This window comes from Myotis daubentonii, chromosome 1 (genome assembly GCF_963259705.1).
Source record: "Myotis daubentonii chromosome 1, mMyoDau2.1, whole genome shotgun sequence".
In the NCBI taxonomy this organism is placed as follows: domain Eukaryota; kingdom Metazoa; phylum Chordata; class Mammalia; order Chiroptera; family Vespertilionidae; genus Myotis; species Myotis daubentonii.
Genome location: NC_081840.1, coordinates 230276651 through 230299067, shown reverse-complemented (window position 1 = coordinate 230299067; position 22417 = coordinate 230276651). Strand labels below are relative to the sequence as shown.

At 49.6% G+C, this 22417-nt stretch overlaps 1 protein-coding gene and 1 long non-coding RNA gene across 2 annotated transcripts in view; one reads left to right on the top strand and one right to left on the bottom strand.

The window, feature by feature from the left end:
• Positions 1 to 3627: 3627 nt before the first annotated feature.
• LOC132221627 (uncharacterized) lies at positions 3628 to 9392 on the bottom strand. Its single transcript, XR_009450047.1, has 2 exons — positions 9120 to 9392; positions 3628 to 5897 (listed from the first exon to the last, which is right to left on the bottom strand). It is a non-coding gene; the product is annotated as an uncharacterized LOC132221627 (long non-coding RNA).
• An 83-nt stretch (positions 9393 to 9475) lies between these two features.
• Positions 9476 to 22417, top strand: part of STX18 (syntaxin 18) — an 81953-nt gene continuing 69011 nt past the window's right edge. Inside the window, exon 1 of the mRNA XM_059675814.1 lies at positions 9476 to 9643. Coding sequence (XP_059531797.1) covers positions 9476 to 9643 — 168 coding nt within the window. The remainder of the gene's footprint in view (positions 9644 to 22417) is intronic.

The window sequence follows — 22417 nt, the reverse complement described above, 5'->3', positions numbered from 1 at the left end:
CCTCCCTGGGGCCTGGGCCATCTGCCTCGGGCCGTTTTGTTCCCAACACTCACACAGTACCTGTTAGTAAATATTTCTCGAATGAATGAGTGAACAAATGAATGAATCCCGCACTGTTTAGACTCTGTTAGGGATGATGTGTTCTCTACGCTGGTGTGTTTTTCATACCATATGCTGAGGTAGAGTTTGTGTATATGATTCCATTGGAGGAAAAAGGGAGGCAGACGGGGTGGGGTGGGGTGGGATGGGGCTGGGGGGGACATTCCGGGGAAGTGAAAAAACGCCCCTTTGTGGGTTTCAGAAACACGCCCGAGGCGGAACATGGGGCTGTATTTACTCTTACTTTTCTATAAACAGTTATAAGTTTCCTACGAAACCAGCAACAAACAGCATAACCTCTTGTTACTTTTCGGAATGAAAACATATGAGCACGTCTCTGAGATTCTGCATCTTGATACTCCGCCTGGCTTGGTCTCAAAGGTTTAGAAAAAGTGTGTGTTGTCTTGTACCTTGGGTTTTTCAAAGGCCCCTAAGCGCGTGAAGAAATTTCAGGGAGGGCAGGGCTAGCCTCTTCCCTATACAGTGGGGCCTTGACTTACGAGTGTCCCGACGAACGAGTTTTTCGAGATACGAGCCGTCTCTCGGCCGATTTTTTGCTTTGAGTTGCGAGCTAAAATTCGGGTTACGAGCCAGCTTCAGATACCCCACCGCTCGTTGGCGCAGCGAACGTCACAGTAAATGCCACAACATCAGCCCAGCATCACGTGTCTCACTCGTTCACTTTTGATTTGACATACAAGTAATTTGAGTTACGAGCGCCGTCACGGAACGAATTAAACCCGTAAGTCAAGGCCCCACTGTACTAGTTCCTGCAGCTAGAGCCGTACCTGACTTACAGTAGGTGCTCAGTACATACTGAGAGGAGGGATAAGGAATCGCTGTCTGCCCGATGCCAGGTGTCACATAATGAGCATATTATTAACCGTGCCATTCCTCTACTGGCACATCAGTGGTTAAGTGTGACTCCGATCTTAAAGACAAAGAAATAAATGAGGACTAGTCAATGGTGGTCAGGATTCAAAACCAGCGGTGCCTGACACCAAACCCAGGGTTCCCCCTTTGTCCTCAGGGGATAGTGAAACTGACCAGGGCTCTCCCTGCTCCCTGCCTGGCCTGCTCCTCCCCTGCTGTGCTTGGGTCCAGATCTCTGGCTTTTGAAAGCCAGATGGATAAATATCCGTGTTGACAGGCTGGGTGGATAGCGAGTTAGCTGATGGATGGGTGAGGGATGGTGAAATCGATGGGTAGATAGCGAGCTACATGCAGAGGCTCCTCCTCCTGTCTGTACCCACAGGGGCAGCCCTACAATTTCAGTCTGACCGCACGTCCTCGCCAAACAGGCCTGCCCCTCCCTCTTCCCCGCCAAGGCTGCCCCCGCCGCCTGCCCCCTCCAGGATGGTAAACGCCCCGAGCCTTGAAGCTTTACCAAGAGGGAGCATACTTCTGTACTCCCGCTTTTGTCCAGACCTCATTCTTTTAGGAAGATGATACTTCAGCCAGTGGGAAGATATCGAATGCGTGCAAACACGCCCTGATTACAGTGTCCTTTTGCTGTCTGCCTCCCCCTGCCCCATAAGTTTAGAAACTATTCTATGTAAAGCATTTTCTTTGAGTGGGGCCGTGGCATTTCCCTGCTCCAGCAGCTGGAGCAGAGGGGGGACGGGGAGAGCAGAGCAGAATGAGAGCTGCCTGGAGAATGCTCCGGCGAGGAGATGGTGCTGCAGCTGCGTCTTCACTCTAATCTAAACCAAACTCCTCTGGGGGTGCTGTGGGTAGTGTGAGCTTTGGGGAGGCTGATGGGAAAGGGAGCCCGGAGTTTGATGGGCGGGCAACAGAGTAATGGTGAGGCAGAAATCTCCACACCAGGAGTAATGCCGAGGGCAGAGGCTGTACAGGAAGCCTGGAGATGCCTGGGGTGGGGTTGAGTGGTTTGAATGAGGAGGCTGTGTGGGTGGGAGTGAGTGACTGGAGAAAAGGAGAAGAGGTTGATCAGCCGGCAAGGCAGGGCTGCAAGAGCAGCCCAGGGGGAGGTCTGGCCAGGCCAGGAGCCTGAGGGCCCCTGAGCTCTGGTTTTGGGGTCACCTCTGGTCTCAAAGCCAGAGTTGCTACAGCTACTCCCCGTTCCCATCTGGCTGGCCACCAGACACTCCCAATGTGACGACGGTCTTCATGGGAGGCCGTTCAGATTTTGCCGCCTGAGTTCCACTCCCCTCTGCTACTTACTAGCTGTGTGACCTTAGACAAGGATCTTAACCATTCTGTGTCTTTATTTTTCATATCTATAAAGTGAAAATAAGATTACCGCTTAGGATTGTGTGGTTTACTATCCATAAGCATTTAAAATAGTGCTTGTAAGCTATCCATCTCATCATTGTTGTCATTATCATCATCGTCATCATCTTCGTCGTCATCATCTTCATCACCCCCTTACCTCTATTAATGACAACCAGTCACCCAAGCACTTTCAGTTTACCTACTTGTAGGGAATGAGATGTTCTACTCCACTCTCATCTGCCATTTTCTAGAACCTATACTCCCCACGGTGAAGACAAATAGAGGGACTACAACTCAAGGGGAGGAGAAGGAGAAGGAGGAGACATGGGGTAGAGAAGGAGGCAGCAGAGCTTGCACTGAAAGCTTGGATGGAACCCAATAACTGGTAGGACCCCAGTGCTTCCATAGACCAAGGAGTCAGGGAAGGAGGAAGGGAAGAAAAGAACGAAGGTCTGAGGGCGTTCCAGAGGGTGCCATGGGCGCCTCAGGAACGGAGAGCTAGGCCCCGTGCTGGGCCGACGCTGGGCCGAGCAGCTGCCCTGCCTCTCCTCCCTTTGCAACCCCGTGTGGACAGGAATGTGCCATCAGGACTTGCACACTCTCTGGGCCCTGTGGGAGACTTGCCTGATAAGAGCAAGTCTGGTTGGTGTTGGAGACGTTCACTCCTTCCTTCCACAACCAGGGGCACAGGCCGGGCTGGGCTCACTCGGAGTCATGCCTTGTCATGGAGGCATCGAGCCTGTGAAAGCCCTTTGGGTATAATTAGGGATTTCTGTGGACTCAGTTAGTGCATTACTAGAATAAATTAGGCATTTCTAACGAAGTACTTGAAGGTGTATGGGGCATATTTGGTAACTGCTGAATGACCAACACACAGGCTCTTTGTTTAAAACCTCTTCCAAGTTACAGCCGCTCAACTTTCAATCTGTTTTTAAGACACAAACCTAACCCATCAGAGGCTACTTTTTTGGGGGAGGGGGGGGACTCAAAACTATTCCCACTGATGGTCACAGTGAGATTTTCGTGTTCAATTTCGCGCTTCGAGCTGTAAGTTGCCTGCCTTTTTCATGAATCATTATTAAAAGCAGCGGCTGGCTTAAAAGCTTCCTAGAGGAACAGGGAGACACTTGGCCTTCCTGAGAGGGGCCGGGGAGAGCTCCAGCCACAGGCCGGTTCCCGGTTACTGACAATGTTCGGAACCCGCTGTGCTGGCCCGCCCCTGCCCACCAAGCCGAGAGGTGAAGACAGGTGATCACGGAGACCTAAAAACACAGCAACCAGAGTCAATGTGTCGCGAGGAAATTCCAAGCTTTATTAAGTGCACTTTTGGTGAAAGAGGCCCCGCAGAGAATTTCTTAATAAATTTCAAGGAGGGGAGGCGCGCGTGGTCGCTGGAGGAGCTCCGCAGCCCTGGTGGCATCTGCGGAATGCCCAACCTGGGCACGGCCAGAGGGAACTGCCAGCTGCTGTCTGGGGCGGCGGTTTCCTCTGGCGGAGCCTCCTGGCCCTGAGTTGGAGGGTTCTGCCAGGATCACGGGCGCCCCGGTTAGGAAAGAGCTTGCGAGCGGTGCCGTCCCTGCCCGCAGCCAGCGAGCGCTCCTACACGTAAAGATGCGGGGCCGGAAGAGACCCTGTCCGCTACTGGACATCCTGGTGGCTCATCCCAAAGTCCAACGCCACAGCCTCCAGGACTTTCTTCTACCGTGGAGCCTGGATCCCCCAGGCGCCAGGGTAAGCCGGTTCCTCTCAGCGAGTCCAGAGCAGAACAGGGGACACTGCTCCCCACCCCCTGGTCCACGGGAGGGCCCTATTTCATCCACCCGGGCCTTGTCTCCAGAATGAATGCTCCTCCTCGCAGAAACCCTCGGAGACTGGCCCAAACCACGGCAGCCGATTACTGAGTGCTTCCTGTCATCCTGACACTCACCCAGGCCCTGTCTCCGCCTCCCTCGTGAGCCCCACGTTCCTGGGTGACGTGGGGACCGGAAGTAAAACGAGGCTCCTTCCCGTGTGTGAGGAAGACTGCCACCGCCTCCAGCTGTGACGTGTAACCTGTTCCCGTCCTCAACACCCTCGGGGCCGTGGTTCCATTTGTAGGACCGGCTCAGCGCCAGAGCTGCTCCACGCTCTGCAGGTCCTCTCATGAACGCCCACGACAACCCTGCTGGGTGGATGTTTTTATCTTTAGTTCATGGATGAAGAAATACCTTCCAAAGGTCTCACTCCTAATAAGTGACTGGGATTCCAACGCAGGGCTGTCCGACTTGGAGCCCCCCTGGCCCCCACGCCGGGCTAGGCCCTGGTTCCGCCCCAGATTCCCGTCAAGGCTGGGGTGGCTGAAAGGGCTGGAAAGGACCACAAGAATCCCCTTATTTCTGGGGTCAAGACCCCTTTCTAATTCATGGTCTTTTCCTATCTATGGAGAGTAGGTGGGTGATTCATAAAGTGGTTTTTTAATTTAATTCTCCAGGGACGTCTAACAACGACAAACTCTGCTTGTGCACCTGTTATGGTCCATTATGATGGTCTCTGAATACATCTGTCTGCCCCGTTAGTCTTTGACCCGTTCCCAGGTGGAGACTTTAGGTCTGTTTTTATATTTTCAGTACTTAACACAGGGCCACTTACTGACAAAGCGTGTTTGTAATATGAGTGAATGACTGACAATGGATGGATAGGTGAGTGAATGATTGACAATGGATGAGTGGATGGATGGGAGGAAGGATGGGTGGGTGAATGGATGACACATACTCAAGTCCACACTTAATTACCCCAATTCTCAAATTCAAAAGTACTTACAGATACATACGGACCCCTTTGTATGCATGTCACTCCCCCTACTCCACCCCCCCCCCAAAAAAAAACCTGGCTTGAGAGTATTGAACAGGTGGGAGATGAAGAATCTGTTCTCATTTCCCCCCATGAGCTCAAGGTGTGATCCTGGGCCAGCCACTTGCTTCCTCATCCGAAATACAAGGGTGTTGGATGGATGATATTTGAGGCCCTTTCCAATCCGAAATTTCCATAATTCTATGGCGATCCACCCACCTCAATCAGACTTATCTAAATAATCACACAAAAACACCACTTCATGCTGGAGACACACAGTCATAATAAACTAAGCAAAACCAAATGCCCTTCAATATCCTGTTGTGAACTATAAAATGTCCCCTAAAATCACATTTTCCCCTTGAAACAGGATGTAGGAAAAATATTTTCCTATTAAATCCTTTTAAAGTGCAAAGGAAAGCATTTATTCTGTGATTTGCCATCCAACTCAATAAAAAGTCGCGGACTCGGTAGCCCTAATTCTGGGAGATACTGTCAGCAAGCAAAGGGGATAGGAGTCCAGGCTGGAAACCAAGATGCCAGGCCCTTCCTCCGTCGCCAGAGCCAGCGATGGCTGGACCCGTTTCCTGGAGCGAGTGGCCAAGTGCGTCCCGAGCAGTTTATTTCTGCCATTATGTTGGGGAAACCAGTAAATGAGCTTTTACGAGGTGATTTATGAAACTCCTGGGGTGGACGAAGTGAGTGCTGGGAAGAAGTGGCACCACCTTCCAACCCTGTGGGGATGAAGGGAGAGAGCAGACTTGAACTTTGGAAACTGTTAATTACGTTGTTACAAGCTGTGTCCTTTAAGATGGGCTAAGCAAAGTGGGACCGTTCCTCGGGAGAGGCAGGCAGCGCCAGAAGAGTTCAGAGGGACCCTTGTCCTTCCGGCGTGGGAAAGCCGCCTGCGGGAGAACCCTTTAGGGCAGTGCTCCCGTCTCCCTGATTTCTGTAGCCCCTCGGAGTGTTGCAAGGAGAGGCCCGGGGCTGTTGCTAGAGAAAAGGAAAAGCGTGGATCTCTCTGTCCATCTGGGAAGACACGCCAGGAGCGCAAGCCCAGCTCATGGTCATCCCACCTTTCTGCTGGAGCGAGCCCCTGTGGTAGGCAGAAGGCGTTCAAATCCATACACCTGGCATGTGTGAATATGCTGATACATGGCCAGGGCTAATGGGGCGGCAGATGGAATGAAGGTTGGTCATCAGCTGGCCTCCAGAGTGGGAGGTTACCCTGGACCACCTGAGGGCCCCCTCCCCCCCACCCTGTCATCACAAGGGTCCTTACATGCGGAAGAGAAAGGAGGTGTCAGGCTGATGGGTTGTAAGAAGGACTTGCCCCGCTATCGCTGGCTTTGGAGATGGAGGAGGGGGCCACGAGCCAAGAAAGGTGGGCGCCTTCTAGGAGCCAGAGAAGGCCAAGTGGATCCTCCCCTACAGTTTTCAGAGAGAGCGCAGCCCTGCCCACACCCGGACTTCCGCCCAGTGACACCCATTTTGAGATTTTGACCTCAAGAACTAGAAGACAGCAAACTTGCATTGTTTTAAGCTATGTTTGTGCTAATTTGTTCCAGGAAACTAGCCCCAACCATCAGAATATGTCCTGACAGTCTCGTTTGAACCTCATGACTCTGGATGCTGAGCCATAGCTGACTGGACCAGGGGCGGATGTCTGCCCCAAGCTGGGCCAATGTTCTGCACGCTCAGAGTCTGGGCTTGGAACTGATACAGCTGTGACGAGAAGCATATAAACTCAGGAGCTCACGGTGGCCCGTGTTCGGCCACGTGAACTGAGAACCAGGGAAGGCTGGTTTGCAGAGATAATCAAATTGAGGGAGAGAGGGATGGAGAGAGGTCTGGTAACGTTCTAGTGCCTAGCTCCCTCCCAAGGTGAAGTACAAGTATGCAGAACGGACCCCTTTCCCAATCCCTTCCTCCCGCTGACATGTGCAAAAGAGCCCATGTCCTCAGCTCAGAAACGCTGAGAGATCAGCTCCAACCAACTGAAAAAAATGCAGGCCCCTGGCTGTTGTCCAACAACCAGATGGCTCGCACTGGCTCTGGGGGGAGGTGGAAAGTGTATTTAGGAAGGAATTCCTGCTCATAGAAGCAGAAGTGGTGAATAGGTGTTCCTGTTTCTCAGACATTTTCAGACAAGGCTCGGAGAGGTAAAGTAACTCACTGAAAGTCACACAGCTAGTGAGCAGGGAAGCTGGAGTTCAAACCCAGATCGTTCCGTGTCCAAATCTCAAGTGTTTTTCGTTTGTTTGCTTTGCCTATTACTCATTCTTGGCTATTTCCTGGGATTCTTCTTCTTCTTCTTCTTCTTTATTTTTTAAACTAGAAATGTCTAGTGTCCAGAAGCTACAGGTCCGATACGGATGAAGGTTAACACAGTGGCCTCCCATTCCCTTCTGCAGCCTTTTGCTCAGTGGTGTCCACTCTCTGTGGCTCCGGGGGAGTGCACACCAGCAGGCACTGGGTGCTCAGCGGCCCGTGGGCCTGTCTCTGCCTCAGGTCCGGGCTTGCAGTTCCCAAGCAGGAATGATGGTGAGAGAAGGCGGCATCCAATCGTCTTGCTTTGGCAGGTATCTGGATATGGGTTTTATCCATCAAGATAGCCTAATTATGCTGCATAACAACCACCACGCACCTCCACGGACATCGAGAACAAAGGGTGCCTTCGCACGGCCAGCACTCGTTCTCGGCTGGCGGTGCTCCATGGCATCTCCTCTCAGGGACCAGGCCGAGGAAACACTGGGCTATTATGGGTTGTCATGGCAGAAGGTAAAGCCAGCAGTGGAGCACGTGGGATTTCTTAAATTTGCAACACATGCTGCTTTTTATGGCCAACTCTGTCATCAACAGGTCTAGCAACTATCACCCTCTCCTGGGGAGAGGCCCTGCCGATGAGTGAACACAGAGACCACCGCAGAGGGTCTCCAGTTCCTATGTTGTCGTGGCACGTTCATGATTCCATGGGTCCAGAAAACTCAGGTTTCCCGTGCCACCCCACGAGAATTCCCACTTCCGGGCACTGGGCACCTTCCATGCGGCAAAAGCCTGCTTACACCACCTTTCCCGAGGCAGCAGGGTCACCAAGCAACCTTTCTAAGGGCTGCGACAGTGACTTCTGGGCGGCTGGCGGCTATTTCTCACTCACAGCACACGCCTCTCATGGGTGGCCACAGATGCTCTTTCTGGCCGAGGCTGCACTGAAGGACGTCTATGAAAGTCCCCAAATGAGTCCACGCTGCCTGCATCCACCCCGATGGTGCAGAGGTGGGGCTGGAGGGGAACTCCCATGTGCCTCGCTCTCTTCCAGAGCAGAGCGCCTGGCCTGATGCATGAAATATTCTTACTTATGAAACCTCCGTTAGGTGCTACGTCCAACGGGGCCGCCCGCAGCACCCCTCCGCCTGCTCTCCCTTTGCATCCATATCCCCTCAGCTTTACGGGGTTTCAAATAGTTATCAGCCCACTGTCGGCTGAAGGTCCCTGGCCCTCTGAGGTTAAGAGAATAAAATAGAAAGAAGGATGAAAGCGGAATCTCATAGCCCCGGTCTGTGGGGAGACGAATGGCCTCCCCGCTGACTTTTCTAGGGATAGCTGGCACTTGTGGTCACGTGGGCCTTGGATAGCCTGATGTTTTGGTCTCACTTGTGTCTCATCTCCACAATCTTCTCTGCTCTTGCAGATCCAGAGAAAACTTAGACCTTTGTTCGACCCTCCTGTTCCCAACCCTCCCTCTCCCACCCCCACCCCCCCCCAAAAAAAACAAGCAAAAACTGCACCAAACACATACGTTGAAGGTTTGGTGTAGCTCAGCCCCCTCCCACTGAAAACCCTTCCCTATGCCCCGGCCTCCTTCCTGGGTCCTGGTCCCCCTCTTACCCTAATTCACTCCCGTCCCTACAGTACCCAGAGCTAGTTGCCGCTCTTCTGCTCTGCCCCAGCCTTACCTTCGCGTAGGCAAAAACTCACTAGTGTCTCCATGACATAAAGGGCCATGGATGCAATACAGAATCATTGGCAGGGATGTGTCATTTCTTTCTCACTTTCTCCATAGGCAGAAAGAAGCTGCTTGGAGGAGAGAGGGGCGCGGGTGTGCGCGTCTAGGGGTTCGGGCAGGCAGAGCGCGGAACCTCTTTGCTTGCGTCGCCGTCAGCAGGCGGAGGCCGGAACCTTTGTGCTCGCGTCGCCGTTGGCGGGCGGAGGCGTGCAGTGTCGGACCGGTCCTCCGGCGGCCGGGTTCGCGCAGTGGTCGCCGGCTGCTGACGTGGGCCAGCCGGGTGCCGGGCTGTCAGTGCGGGGCGTGATGGCGGTAGACATCACACTCCTGTTCCGGGCCAGCGTCAAGACCGTGAAGACTCGGAACAAAGCGCTGGGAGTGGCGGTGGGCGCCGGAGTCGATGGCAGCCGCGACGAGTTGTTCCGCCGCAGCCCCCGGCCCAAGGGCGACTTCTCCAGCCGGGCGCGCGAAGTGGTGAGCTGGTTGCTATGGAAACGGCGGGCAGGCGGTGGGCTCGGGCCCGCGACGCGGACCCCAGAACCAGACCAGACCCTGTCCCACGAGCGAGTGTGACAGAAGCGCCTAGAGAAAAGTGGTCCGAAGAGGGGACAGGAGGGTTCGCCCCAGGCAGCCGACAGCTGCCTCGGGAAGGGAACAGCCTCGATTCGAAGAATGGGGACGTGCATTGGGGAGCACATTTCCCTGGCGGGGGAGGGGGGGGCTGGGGACGGGGGGGGGGGGGTGACGCTTGGGAATCTCAGTCCGCCAAGTTCTGGGGCGGCTTTGAGGGAGGGCGAGCTCGCTGTCGCCGCAGCCCTGAGCGCCGCCGGGGAAGCTTTCCCAGGTCCCGCGCTTTCCTGTGGCTGCACTGACCACAGTGCCTCTGCCTCCGGGGTTTCCTCGTTTCCTGCTCCTCTCTCCCTCCCCCGCCCCCGCGCTGAGGTCAAAGGTCACGTCCGCTGACCTCTCCCTTCCCCTCGCCTCCCGCCGTAGATGAGGGCCCATCTAGGGATCAGTTGGTCCGGAGGCTGGTGTGGGGTCATCTTTCGCAAACACTCCACGCTGCAGCCATCAGAGCTGCTTTCTGTTCCCCGGACACGCGGGCGGAGAGCAGGGACCTTCCTCCGCAGGGCGGGGCCGGGCGGGCTTGGCTGCAGGACCCCGGGCCCCTCTCGGCGTGGCTCTGTGTACCGTTAGTATTGAGTGCAGATAGAAAGGAACAGATGGCCCCGGCCGGTTTGGCTCAGCGGGTAGAGCGTCGGCCTGCAGACTGAAGGGTCCCGGGTTCCATTCTGGTCACATGCCTGGGTTGCCGGGCTCAACCCCCAGTGGGGGGCGTGCAGGAGGCAGCCAATCAATGATTCGCTCTCATCATTGATGTCTCTCTCTCCCTCTCCCTTCCTCTCTGAAATCAATTTACACACACACACACACACACACAAAATGAACAAATGGCTGTCAGTCTTCCCCACGAAACTCTGCAGGGGGAGAGGACGCTCTGCAAGGGGTGTCTGCCTTGGTCACCTCTGTATCCTTGGCACCAGGGGGATGTTGTTTTTGGGTGGCCCCCCATATACACGGTTCGGTCTGGACGCTTTAAGAAATAAAAATGCAAAAAGGGATGTAGGGGCTCGGTGTGCGCTTGCGTCGTCGGGGCCGTGTCTGCGCAGGCCCAGGATGCCCGATGAAACGTGGTTGTTATGGTTTAGAGCTGTCATCTGGAAAATGGATTGACTGTAACAAGAACAAAAAAACTTTCTGGGGTCCAGAGTAGTGACCTAAATGGATCGTGTATTCCACAATCTCTCGTTAGTTTTGGGCCCTGTATAACCAGCCTGCGTCGAGATTGCTGGCGTCATTTCTAACCTATTCTTTAAAAAAAATAAATTAATTAATTTTAAAAAAGAAATAAAAATGCAAAATGACAAAAGACGGTTCCGCGCTTTGGGAGGCGCAAGTGAAGCTTACACTTCACTAATGTCGGGGTAAATCCACTTCTGTTAGGCGCAGTCCGATACCTGGTACTCTGCAGACACCCATGTTTTTTAAATGAGTAGATGTGCATGAATGAAGGAGCGGCAGTTCGCAGGGATAGTCAGGCATTGGCGGGGGCGGGGGTTGGCCAGATGTTTATTGATAGGTTTGTAGCACAATTTAAAAGGACTGGTGGGGGAAACAAACGTATTCACCACGCAAGTGCCATCAGCCTAGCGGATGTGTCGGGCACAGAGGAAGTGTGTTCAGTTGTACCTGAGCGCCAGGAACGGCTGCTTAGGGGCGATGGTTCCTGAGACAAACCTTGAAAGAGGAGTAGTTGGTTCCGGGCCGACAGGGTGAAGAGGGGCACCTCAGGCTGAGGAGAGTTATACACGAAGGTGTGCGGACAGGTGACCTATGCTCGCTTCTATATGCCCCGTGCATGTCTACCCATTAAATTACGAACAAATTAGCAATGATATTTCAAATTTTGCTTTATAAGGGAGAAACTTTCATCTGAACAACTGCAAACAATGATGAGCTTGGTTAGTTTAACTTACTTGGACTGTGGGACCGATGGGGACCCTGGGAGTGGAGAGAGGACTAGGACTTGGAGTTAGAAGACTTACATTTGAAACTGGGTCCTGCCACTTAGAAGTGGGTGACGTGGACAATCCTGTTACCTGAGCCTCATTTTCCCTTCCTATAAAATGGGCATGGTAATACTGGCACTGATAATCAACTCTTTAGGCTCTTATGAGATTGCATGTATCATACAGAACCATATCCAATGAGACTGCGTGTATCATACAGAACCATATCCAATGAGACTGCGTGTATCATAAAGAACCATATCCAATGAGACTGCGTGTATCATAAAGAACCATATCCAATGAGACTGCGTGTATCATACAGAACCATATCCAATGAGACTGCGTGTATCATACAGAACCATACCCAATGAGACTGCGTGTATCAGACAGAACCATACCCAATGAGACTGCATGTATCAGACAGAACCATACCCAATGAGACTGCGTGTATCATACAGAACCATATCCAATGAGACTGCGTGTATCATACAGAACCATACCCAATGAGACTGCGTGTATCATACAGAACCATATCCAATGAGACTGCGTGTATCATACAGAACCATATCCAATGAGACTGTGTGTATCATACAGAACCATATCCAATGAGACTGCGTGTATCATAAAGAACCATACCCAATGAGACTGCGTGTATCATACAGAACCATATCCAATGAGACTGCGTGTATCATACAGAACCATATCCAATGAGACAGCGTGTATCATACAGAACCATATCCAATGAGACAGCGTGTATCATACAGAGCCATATCCAATGAGACTGTGTGTATCATACAGAACCATACCGATTCTTACTGTTCCCCTTCACTCCCCACCTCAGCTCCATGTCGGCCATCTAGACTATTTTCATCTTTGGGGTCAAGCTAGACCCCCTCAGCCACTTAGCGTTCTTGTACTTTCATTCCTTGCTCACAAAGGGGAACCAAGCAAGTTTGTGAAGGAATCAGTGAAAACCTGGTGCGGTACTCATAGCGTCAGTAGTGGAGACAGCAGCGTTCCTCTCTCAGGGTGAACGCTCGGTCAGTGACTGCAGGCGTGTGGCCAGCATGCAGTTGTCCTCTCTCCCCCTGTGGCCGTGGGAGCCCCGCTGATGTCCCAGCACATCTGTATAGCTCAGAACCCGCACAACGCTGTGCCCCGGACAACCATCGCCAATCCTTGGGCCTGACATTCAAGTTACAATCTGCTTGACATCTTACCTGACACAGAGTAGAAACAACCTGTATACCTAAAGCTGAACCACGTGTACTTCATGTTCTTTGTGTACTAAAGGGTCTTAAGTTCATGTTGTACAGGCTTCTCATTTGACACGTGGGAAAACTAATACCCAGGTAAGTGAAACGACTTGCCCAGAGTCCTAATATCTGTGCTCATGGCACAGGGTCAGAAGTAGAAGCCAGGTGCTTGCGTGCTATTTATGATGCCCCCAACCGCCATCCTCCTACCTTTAATTTCCACTATAATTTTAAACCAAAAATTCATTTTGGGGGCTTTAGAACAGCAGTGAGTCCTCTTCTAAAGTTAATACTGAATTCATAACTGGAGACTGAATGGTATTTAGAGCAGAAAACCCTGAATTGGACGTCTCTTACTTTATGAATTGGAATGCCCCTTACTTACTGTATGAACTTGGACAAGATCCTTAAGCTCTGTTTCCTCACTTCTAAAATAAGGTTGTTATGCAGATGGAATGAGAAAAGGTATGCAAGTGCCTGCATGAGTGTGCATTCTTCCGGTTGCAAATGACAATAATCTAATACTGTAAATGAACCTGAGCAAATGGAGATGCCTTCGCTCAGACAGCTGGGAAACGGCTGGAGCTTCTTTTTCTAGCTCTTCTCCATAAATCCCCAGGAAAGGACTCTCATTGGTTCTGGTTGGATCCTGAGCTCTCTTTTTGGCATCAGAGGATTACGATCCTTCAAATGGCCCAGGTCATGTCTGCTCCAATGGGTGGGTTGAATACTATGGTTGTTGCCCTGCCAGAACCTTGGAGGGGAGTGCTCCTTCGAGGAGTATGGAGGGAGGGATGTTGGGCAGGCAAATCCAACAAAAACAGCCTTCACAGTGTCTAGCACGGTGCCTGACTTGCTTCCACCCTGCCCAGTTGTCTTCAGCTCGGGGGGAGGGAATGGAAAACTGGAATATGGGAGTTTGTAGTGACAGGCTGTGGGCGTGGGGATGTGCCTGGAGGTGCCTCGTATGGCAGCTCTTCATTTTCTTCCTGACAAAAAAGTTACAGAGGCCAGGGAATGCACCACACGGGAAACCAGACGCCTCTAAGCAGCCAGACTGTCCAGGGAGCAGGGGCCAATGAAAAGCACAGGAAACCTGTGTTGTCGCTCAAGGCCAAGCCATTAAGTGGGCAGGCCACGTAATCTCGCAGAGCCTCAGGTTCCACATTGGTAAGACTGAGAACTTAGACTGTGTATGGCAGTGAGTTCTGTTAAACAAAGATGTTTTGATTACATATAAGGTAATAGTGGCCCTGAGTTGTTGGGAATTCTATTTTCAGAGTAAGCGTGCTGATAAGGTTCTCTTTATTATACATTGCTTTCATGAAAGCTAAATGTAGTTTATTGTTTATTTTCTTAGAAATTGCTTATCTTGAATTCTTGGCTGAAATTCAAAGTGATCCACAGCGAGGTGACCTGGTCCCTACTTCTCCGACCTCACCTCCTCTTACTCTTTTCACTCTACTCCCGCACCCTCGCCTCTTTGCCTTTCTCACACCACCGGGCACATTTCTACCTCAGGGCCTTTGCATTTGTTGTTCCCTCTACGTGAGTACTTTTCTCCCAAATTCAACATGGTTTGATTTTCAGGTTTCTGCTCAAATGTTGCCTGAATGCGACCTTCCTCAACTGCCCTGTATAAAGCAGCTTCCTTTTTCTGTACGTTACTCTGCTTTATTCTTTCCGTTACCTAACACATCGGGTATCCATTTATTTATCATTTATCTATAGAATATATGCTTCATGAAAACAAAGACCTTGTGCTTTTTAGCACTGAATCCGTAGGTCCTAAGGACATAGGTACTCAGTAATATTTCTTGAATTAATGAAGGAGTGTTAATCCAGGGGGTCACTTTGCTTTCAGTTTTGCAGCTAGTTGACCTCTGTCCAGGGCTCCTTCCAGTTCTAGGAAGGAGTGATTCTAACATTCCTCAATAGTGCACAGCATACATTTACACTTAGTGCAGCACCTGGAGTAAACATTAGGTAAAAGGTAGCTTTTATTTTATTAAATAAAATGTATTCTATTATGAAGATGGGTTCCTACCACAGTCTAATGGAGAAGCAGACACCTAAATAGTATAACAACTCAGGTATAAACAACAGCCGCAACTCTCAGCATGATTCCACAGGTCCTCCTTGGTTAGCTTCTGAGACGTTTTGTTGACGTATGTGCCAAATTTGGGACCTAAAGGTTGAACCGGGACCACCAGGTAGCTGGAAATAGATTTTATTCAAGGATTGAGTATAGTTCTACTTAAACAGGATTTCAGTCAAGGGAGCAGGGTTTGAAAAAGCCGTATTGGGCAGCAGGTGCCAGGGGTCAGTGAGAAGCCAGAATGACAGGTGATAGGGCCAAGCAGGACAGGAATAGATCAGGAAGCCATAGGTCAAGGATGCAGGCTTCAGACAGAACATGAGCATGTTGAATCATATCTTTTTTATTGTTCTATTTAATGCAGAAGCCTTTTCGCAAATGAAATAGGAGCAGCGTTGGTTGAGGCTAGGTTAGGGTGTGGGGAGAGGTTAGGCAGCCTGCTCTCTACCACCCTTCTCCCTTCTTGAGGAGCCCTTATGGAACCAACCAAAGGGCTCAGGGACACAGAGGTTAAAAACCATTGTGTTAACATTCTCCAAGGCCTCTCTTAGCTGCACGATGCTATGTTTTTACGGATCGTAATAACCGAGTGAATATTGTAAGCAGAACTCAGTGCTGGAGACTTTTCGTGATAGTAATAGTGAGCCCTTGCCTGGCCAGTGTGGCTCAGTGGCTGAGCTGTATGGAGATTGGAGGTCTGCCTCACAAGCCCAGCCAGCACTGGGCTGGGCCTCCCTTCACATGGTGAGACATACAAGGCATGTTAGCCTCACCGGACTGCAGATGGGGCAGAGACTCACTGGGCCCTTCCGCATGCCAGGCTCTTAGCAGCGTCTGTCTTCTCAGTGTGCTCTCTTCATCCTTGAAGGAAATGCATCCTGGTGGCAATGACTGCATCTCATGTCCTAGCAGCATGATGGTCAGGGATGGTCAGTCCATTTCTCCTTCGTGCCAAGAGAAATCTGCACTGGGTCAAAGAGTGCCCAGTTCCCTCGGTTTCTAATTGGCAGTCACCAGCAGTTCATCGAGTCGCGGACTTGGGTGGGGCTGCTGAAACGGTCTCCTGGGGGTGACGCTGTGAATTAATTCTTCCTGCCCAGGGTCTGGTTCTGCAAGCTGGAGAACCAGATCTGTCAACACGCTGAGGGGAGAATCACCTGTCAGGACAGCTGTCACTGAGCTCACCCCGACTTGTGTTAAAGTCAGAATACAAGCTCATTTACTTTGAGCACTATGACTAAGAGGAGGACACACATTTTAGAAAATCAGTTTATTTTTGAGCCTCTGCTGTAGGTCAGGAACTCTGTTAAGGACTTTACATCCCTGATCTCATTTAATTTTTCTCTTTTGGGGGGTTAGGAAGAGAATGTGTGATTCTCCAGTATTGATTGTATTATGAATAATATTCTAGAATGCATACACACTTGATGTTTGAGGTTTCTTTTTACATGGAAATCCATATGGGCTCCCTCTGGTGGGTGAAGTGTCAGCAAAGTCTACGGTGGTTAATTACGGCATGTATTATGAAAAACCTAATGTGTTTAAGACATATTAGGGTGAACGTTGACTTAGAAAGAGGCCCCTGGGGAACCTCTAATAGGGAGTGAGTGAACAGAGGAGTGAGGGTCAGACGTGTTGAATGAACGCATGTCACGCAGATATGAAAAGCTGTGGCACCGTTGTAACTCTAAACTCAATAGCACGTTTTTCTTCCCAACTTTCAGGCTCTCGAAGCCTGTAAATCCTGGAGTGTGCCAGCTCCTACTTGTCCCCGTGGAACACAGGCTGCTTGTCAGGACTTTGGTCTGGAGCCCTGAGCTGTATGCACGTCACTGTTGAAATGGCCGTGTACTGGTACTTTTAGACAGATGATGTGCAAACCCCGGGAAACTGAACGTCTGCCTTCTAGTCGAAGTAGAAGTGACAGCAGCGTATCTTGACTTAGAAACATTGAGAAAATAAAAAAAGCATACGTTTTCATTACAAATACTTTTAGAGTTTGCCGTTAAGTAACTGATTTTGGAGACCTCACCTAAGCTCCTGTTTGCTTTGGGTTCATTTTTTCATCTTGTTTGTTTAATGAGAGGCTTTGGCTCCATAATCCTTAAGGACCTTTCAATAGGGGCTCCGTGACTCAGTGCTCTTTTTCCAAGTGTTCTCCCCCAAGGATATGTTTTTATTGATTTTTAGAGAGAGAGGAAGGGGGAGGGGGGAGGGGGAGAGAGAGAGAGAGAGAGATGTGAGAAACACCAATCAGTTGCTTCCTGTACACACCCTGACCAGGAATTGAACTGGCAACCTTTTGGTGTACGGGATGATGCTCCAACCAAGTGAGCTACCCAGGACCAGGGTGCCAGATATATTTTTAAACTAGAGGCCTGGTGCACAAATTCATGCACTAGTGGGGTCCCAAGGGGGGTGGGGCCGGGATGCAATCGGCCCTCCGGGCGGGCGGTGGGACGCCCTTGCAGGCCTGGGATCTGGATCCATCCCGCTGACGTTCATGCTGGTTGTCGGGAGCCATCTGGCAGCCGCTTTTATATTGTTTCTTCCTTGCAGAGCATCTAGGGTGGGGAAGTGGCCGCGGTGCCCGAGGCTGACTTCTAGGAGGCCAGCAGCACTGTCAGGATCGTGCGGGCAGCACTGGTCTGTTGGTTCCTGGACTGTTCTCCGGAGATTGGACCTGCAGGACTACTGAGGGAGGGAGTGGCTGCCCACCCCCAGGGCTGGTGGGCTGCCGGGACCAGGTGTGGTCACTTAGACTTTCATATATACAGGTGATTTTTGCAATGACAACTACCCAGTCCATGGCTTGTGCTATTCTGCCTTCCTTTCCCACCCCAGGTTCCTATGTACTCAAAATTTTTCACCTAGATGAGAAAAATGAGTTTGTTTGTTTTTCAGAGTTCTCATTTGGTATGTTTCCACAAATTATTTGATTTAATAGTGGTTATATCCTATATACTAAAAGCCAAATATGCTAAGTGTCCGACCATTCGTTCGACCATTCGACCAGTCATGACATGCACTGACCACCTGGGGGCAGACACTCCAGTCGGTAGGTTAGCTTGCTCCTGGGGTTTAGCCAATTGGGACTGGGCAAGATGGGCCAGACAGGTGATTGAGCCCTCCCGCGGTCGCTCCGCAGCCCCATCGTGCACCGTTGGGGTCCCTCGGCCTGGCCTGCGCCCTCTTGCAATCTGGGACCCCTCACGGGATGTCGGAGAGCCAGTTTCAGCCCCATCCCCACAGGCCAGGCCACGGGACCCCACCAGTGCACGAATCAGTACACTGGGCCTCTAAGTATTCTTATAATGGACTTTTATCAGTGGGGCATGTTTTTGAGGTTAACTAATTTAAAATATGATTATAAAAGTCATAAGAGCTCAGCCCAGCTGAGCGTCCACCCATGAACCAAGAGGTCCGTGGTTCAATTGCCTATCAGGGCATATGCCTGGGTGGTGAGCTCAATCCATAGTAGCGGGTGTGCAGGAGGCAGCCAATCAATGATGTTTCTTTCCATCATTATTTCTATCTCTCTATTCTTCTCTCCCTTCCTCTCTAAAAACCAATAAAAACACTTTTAAAAAAAAAAAGTAGGAAGAGCTCATTAAACAGAATAAAAAAGAAAATAAAGTTCACATATATTATTGACCAGAAATAGTATTGTTATAATTTTGATGTATATCTTCCCAGACATTTTTCCTATTAAATAAAAACAGCATTTTTTTTCTATGATGCTGTTATGTAGTCCCTCTTTTTTTCTTTTCTTGCCTTTTTTACTTACAGTGTAATATGGACATTTTCCACATCAACATATATTGTTCTGTGTCACCAATTTATTTGGCTGCATTACTTTTGAAATGAAAAGCAGAACAGAACGATTAAAACTCTAGAAAGACACAGTTTTTATTGAGATGCTGCGGTAGGAAATGAATTAATATCTCTCAATTAGAAAACTCATGAGTAAGCAATATCTAATTACATATTAAATGCACGATGGAGGGGTCCGTCCTTACAGGAAGATTGCAGCGAAACCTGTAAAGGGAGTAATTTTCCTGTAACTCAGCTGGATTTTTCACTTCAGGTTTTCTTAACTTATCCAAGAAAATCACCTACAAATGTTGCATTGATGTCTTAGCTTTCTGGCTGTCATTCTAAAAAATAACAAATGATAATAATAGCTACCACTTGTTGAACACCTACTCTACCTGGCACTGGCTGACAGCTTTGTAACTGAGTTGACTATCCTTGCAAGTGAGGTCCCTTTACTCACGAAGAAACCAACTTCAGAAGGTGAAGTGACCTGCCCAGGATGAAGTAGCGATGCTGGCCGTGTGTGTACCTCGGGTTGCCTGCGCCCTCCAGGCTCCCTGAGTGCAGGGTGTACACATGGTGAGTGCTGCCCCAGGACCTGGACTGCACTGCATTTGCAGTTCCACAGGGTAGGTCTCTGGCCGGTTCCTCCTTGGCGTGTTGTCAGAGCGTCTGCTGTCTTTAGGAGCATATTTTGAACCCTAAGTCATACACATTTTAAAGTGCCTGACTAGTTTCGGGGGGAATACAATTGCTGCCAAACCAAACTTTAAAAAAAAATCAACGATTACCTTCTTCTACAGGTTTATTTATTTTTCTGTATTTTAATAGTTAATGTATTTTAATAGTTAATGTATGTTGAGGTATGCTTTTGGGGCAAGAAGGGGGAAAAGTTGTGGTTTTAATAAAATTATAATAAGGAAGAAGACCCAACATATAGTCATACAAAAAAGTGTAATTCCTTTTCGTCTTTGGGGCACTGTTTTATTATTTTGTTTACTGGTATATTCAACAGTCATCCTATGGAAAACTTGGGCTGAGATGACTTTCAGAATTGCCCAGAGAGGCATTGGCTGGCCATTGGATGTGGCCTTCCCCTAGGCAGGGCCATGCCGGTGGGCGAGGCAGCTTCCTTCTGCTGTGGGCCATCAGCTGGCAGTTCTGGAAGCGGAGGGAAATGAGGGCCTCACTCCTGAAGGCACAGGTCTGCCACACCACCTTTAGGGTTGCTGTGGGGATTGAATGCCATACTGCAGGTAAAGCTGCTGGCATCTGTCCTGCACAATATAGATTCTCATGAAATGGCAACTTCCTTGTTGTCAGCTTATATTTGTTGAGTTCCTCTATGTAAAGAAGGCACCTAGATTGCTGTTTGGAATAGAAAGATGAGTATGACTTTCACCGGGCCGTTAATATATTATAATCTGGAAAGGGCATTCGTTCATTCATTCATTCAATAAATATTCATTGAGCACCTGCTGTAGACTGTGCACTGTTTTTGCCACTGGGAATAGAGCAAAAATAAGACAGAGAAAAAAATCTCTGCTTTCATGAAGCTTATGTTCTAATGGGAAATTTACAGTAAATAAGGAAACATACATAAAAATGTGTACGTCAGGTAGTGATAAGTAAACTCATAAGTATAAGACATACTCCTAAGTAATTAGAGAATTCATCAGAGGAACTTTAAGAATTCAGAGGACGGAGAGGTTAGCCGGGTGAGGTTGAGAGGAGACTTCCTGGGGAGGTGGCATTGAGGTGGGCCTCATCGATTCCATGTAGAAACAGGAAGGAGAAGAGGCCAGGAACAGGACAGAGGCTCTGGGTGAGAAAGCTCAGTGTAGCTGGGAGGAGTAGAAGCAGGTAGTGGGTGTGCCCTGTCTTACCCCTTGGCCCTTCCTGATCCACCCCCATCTCTGCTCTCTGCTCTTGTCGGGATAAGTTTACTAGCTGTCTGACTTCTGACTGGGTTTAGCCAACGGGAGGCTCCAGCAGGAGATGGGAGGGTTGGAAGAGGTGTCGGTTTGGGAACTGGGTAGAGGCTGTGCATCCACAGTCTGTGGCTCCGCTTAGGTGTCTGCCCACCAGCCCTCCAGTGTTTCCCTGTGCATGTGAAGCATCCTCGGGTCAGGATGGGTTTAACCAATAGGCTGGTCCCAGCCAGCAGTGGACGGGATTGCCTTGCAGCCCCAACCCTGAGAGTCAGGGCCACAGGGGCCTCCTCCTCACGGGCCGGACTTGGGACCATGCATCTCTGCCTTTATTTAAGGTGGTTGGTAGGCGATATACTTCTCCTTCTCTCCCTTTCTAGCTCAGCATTCCAACAGGCAAAAGTCAAGAATTTAGGCTCAAACAGATTTTCTCTTAGTGATGTGGCAGTTGACGCTTTTCTTCCAAATAAGCCCTGAAAGGTGAGAGGTGGTAAATGGCCCCTGTGGCGTTTTTGACTCTCAATCTGAACTGGAATGGAATCTGTAACCCATTATCAGATTCTGAATCAAGCTGCCTTGTCTCTCTCCTGTTTTTGTTTCAGTGGAAATGTGTGTTTTTATTCTGTCAGTGAGCAGTTTACATACCTAATATACCTAATATTAAGAGGGAATTATATAATGAATACTTGATGTGAAGGGACTATTTAAATACTTCAACTCCAAGGGATTCCATTAAAGTAATAAGGAAATTACATTTAATTTTAAATGGTAGAGAGATTTTTTTTAATGTTATTGCTATTAAGCATGTATTACACACACTCAGCCCACTTTTTGCAAATGAATTCCCAGAGTACAATTCATCTTTCTATAGTTGGAAAGGAAATATTCCTCCAAAATATGTAGCTTGATGTCTTCTTCTTAACTGCGGAGAGAAGCAGACTTTTCCAAAGAATAGAATGTGATGGTTGATTGGAAACTTTTGGAGTTACAGGCTTTTAGTTCTACCTCTTGAAATAAGAAAATATATATAAATGGGTCCCCAGATGAAGGCGTGGTGGGGTGCTTTAGAGTCCTAATTGACTCCAGACATAGAGGCCGTGATTTGTAAGCAAGCAGTGACAAGAGGAAGTTAAATCAAAATTAAATTAAGGGGAGGGAAAAAAAGATATCAAGGAGAGGTGATGAATTTTCTGAAAGCATCTAAATACCTATCTGTGGGCAGGTGGCACATGTGTGACTATATCTCAAAAGATGAAATCTGGAAGCATTTCTGCACTAAAAAAGACCTCGCTCATATCCATCACTCGGTCCAGTTCAGTCAGCACAGGCAGATTCGCTTCTATACTTTTCCATGACTCAACTGTCAGCAAAAATCAGTATCTCCCACGAGACACAGGAGGTGATGTTTTGGGAGATTGGTTTTTCTGTTTATGTTTTGGCATTCTCTTGTAGTTCCAGCTCATGTAAATAAAACCCTAGGAATCGGAGCCTCCCAGACACCCGGCCGCACTGAGCGCCATTTGTGCCGTTTTTGTCTCCCTTTTCCAGACCCACGAGGACAGGGACTGCTCCACACC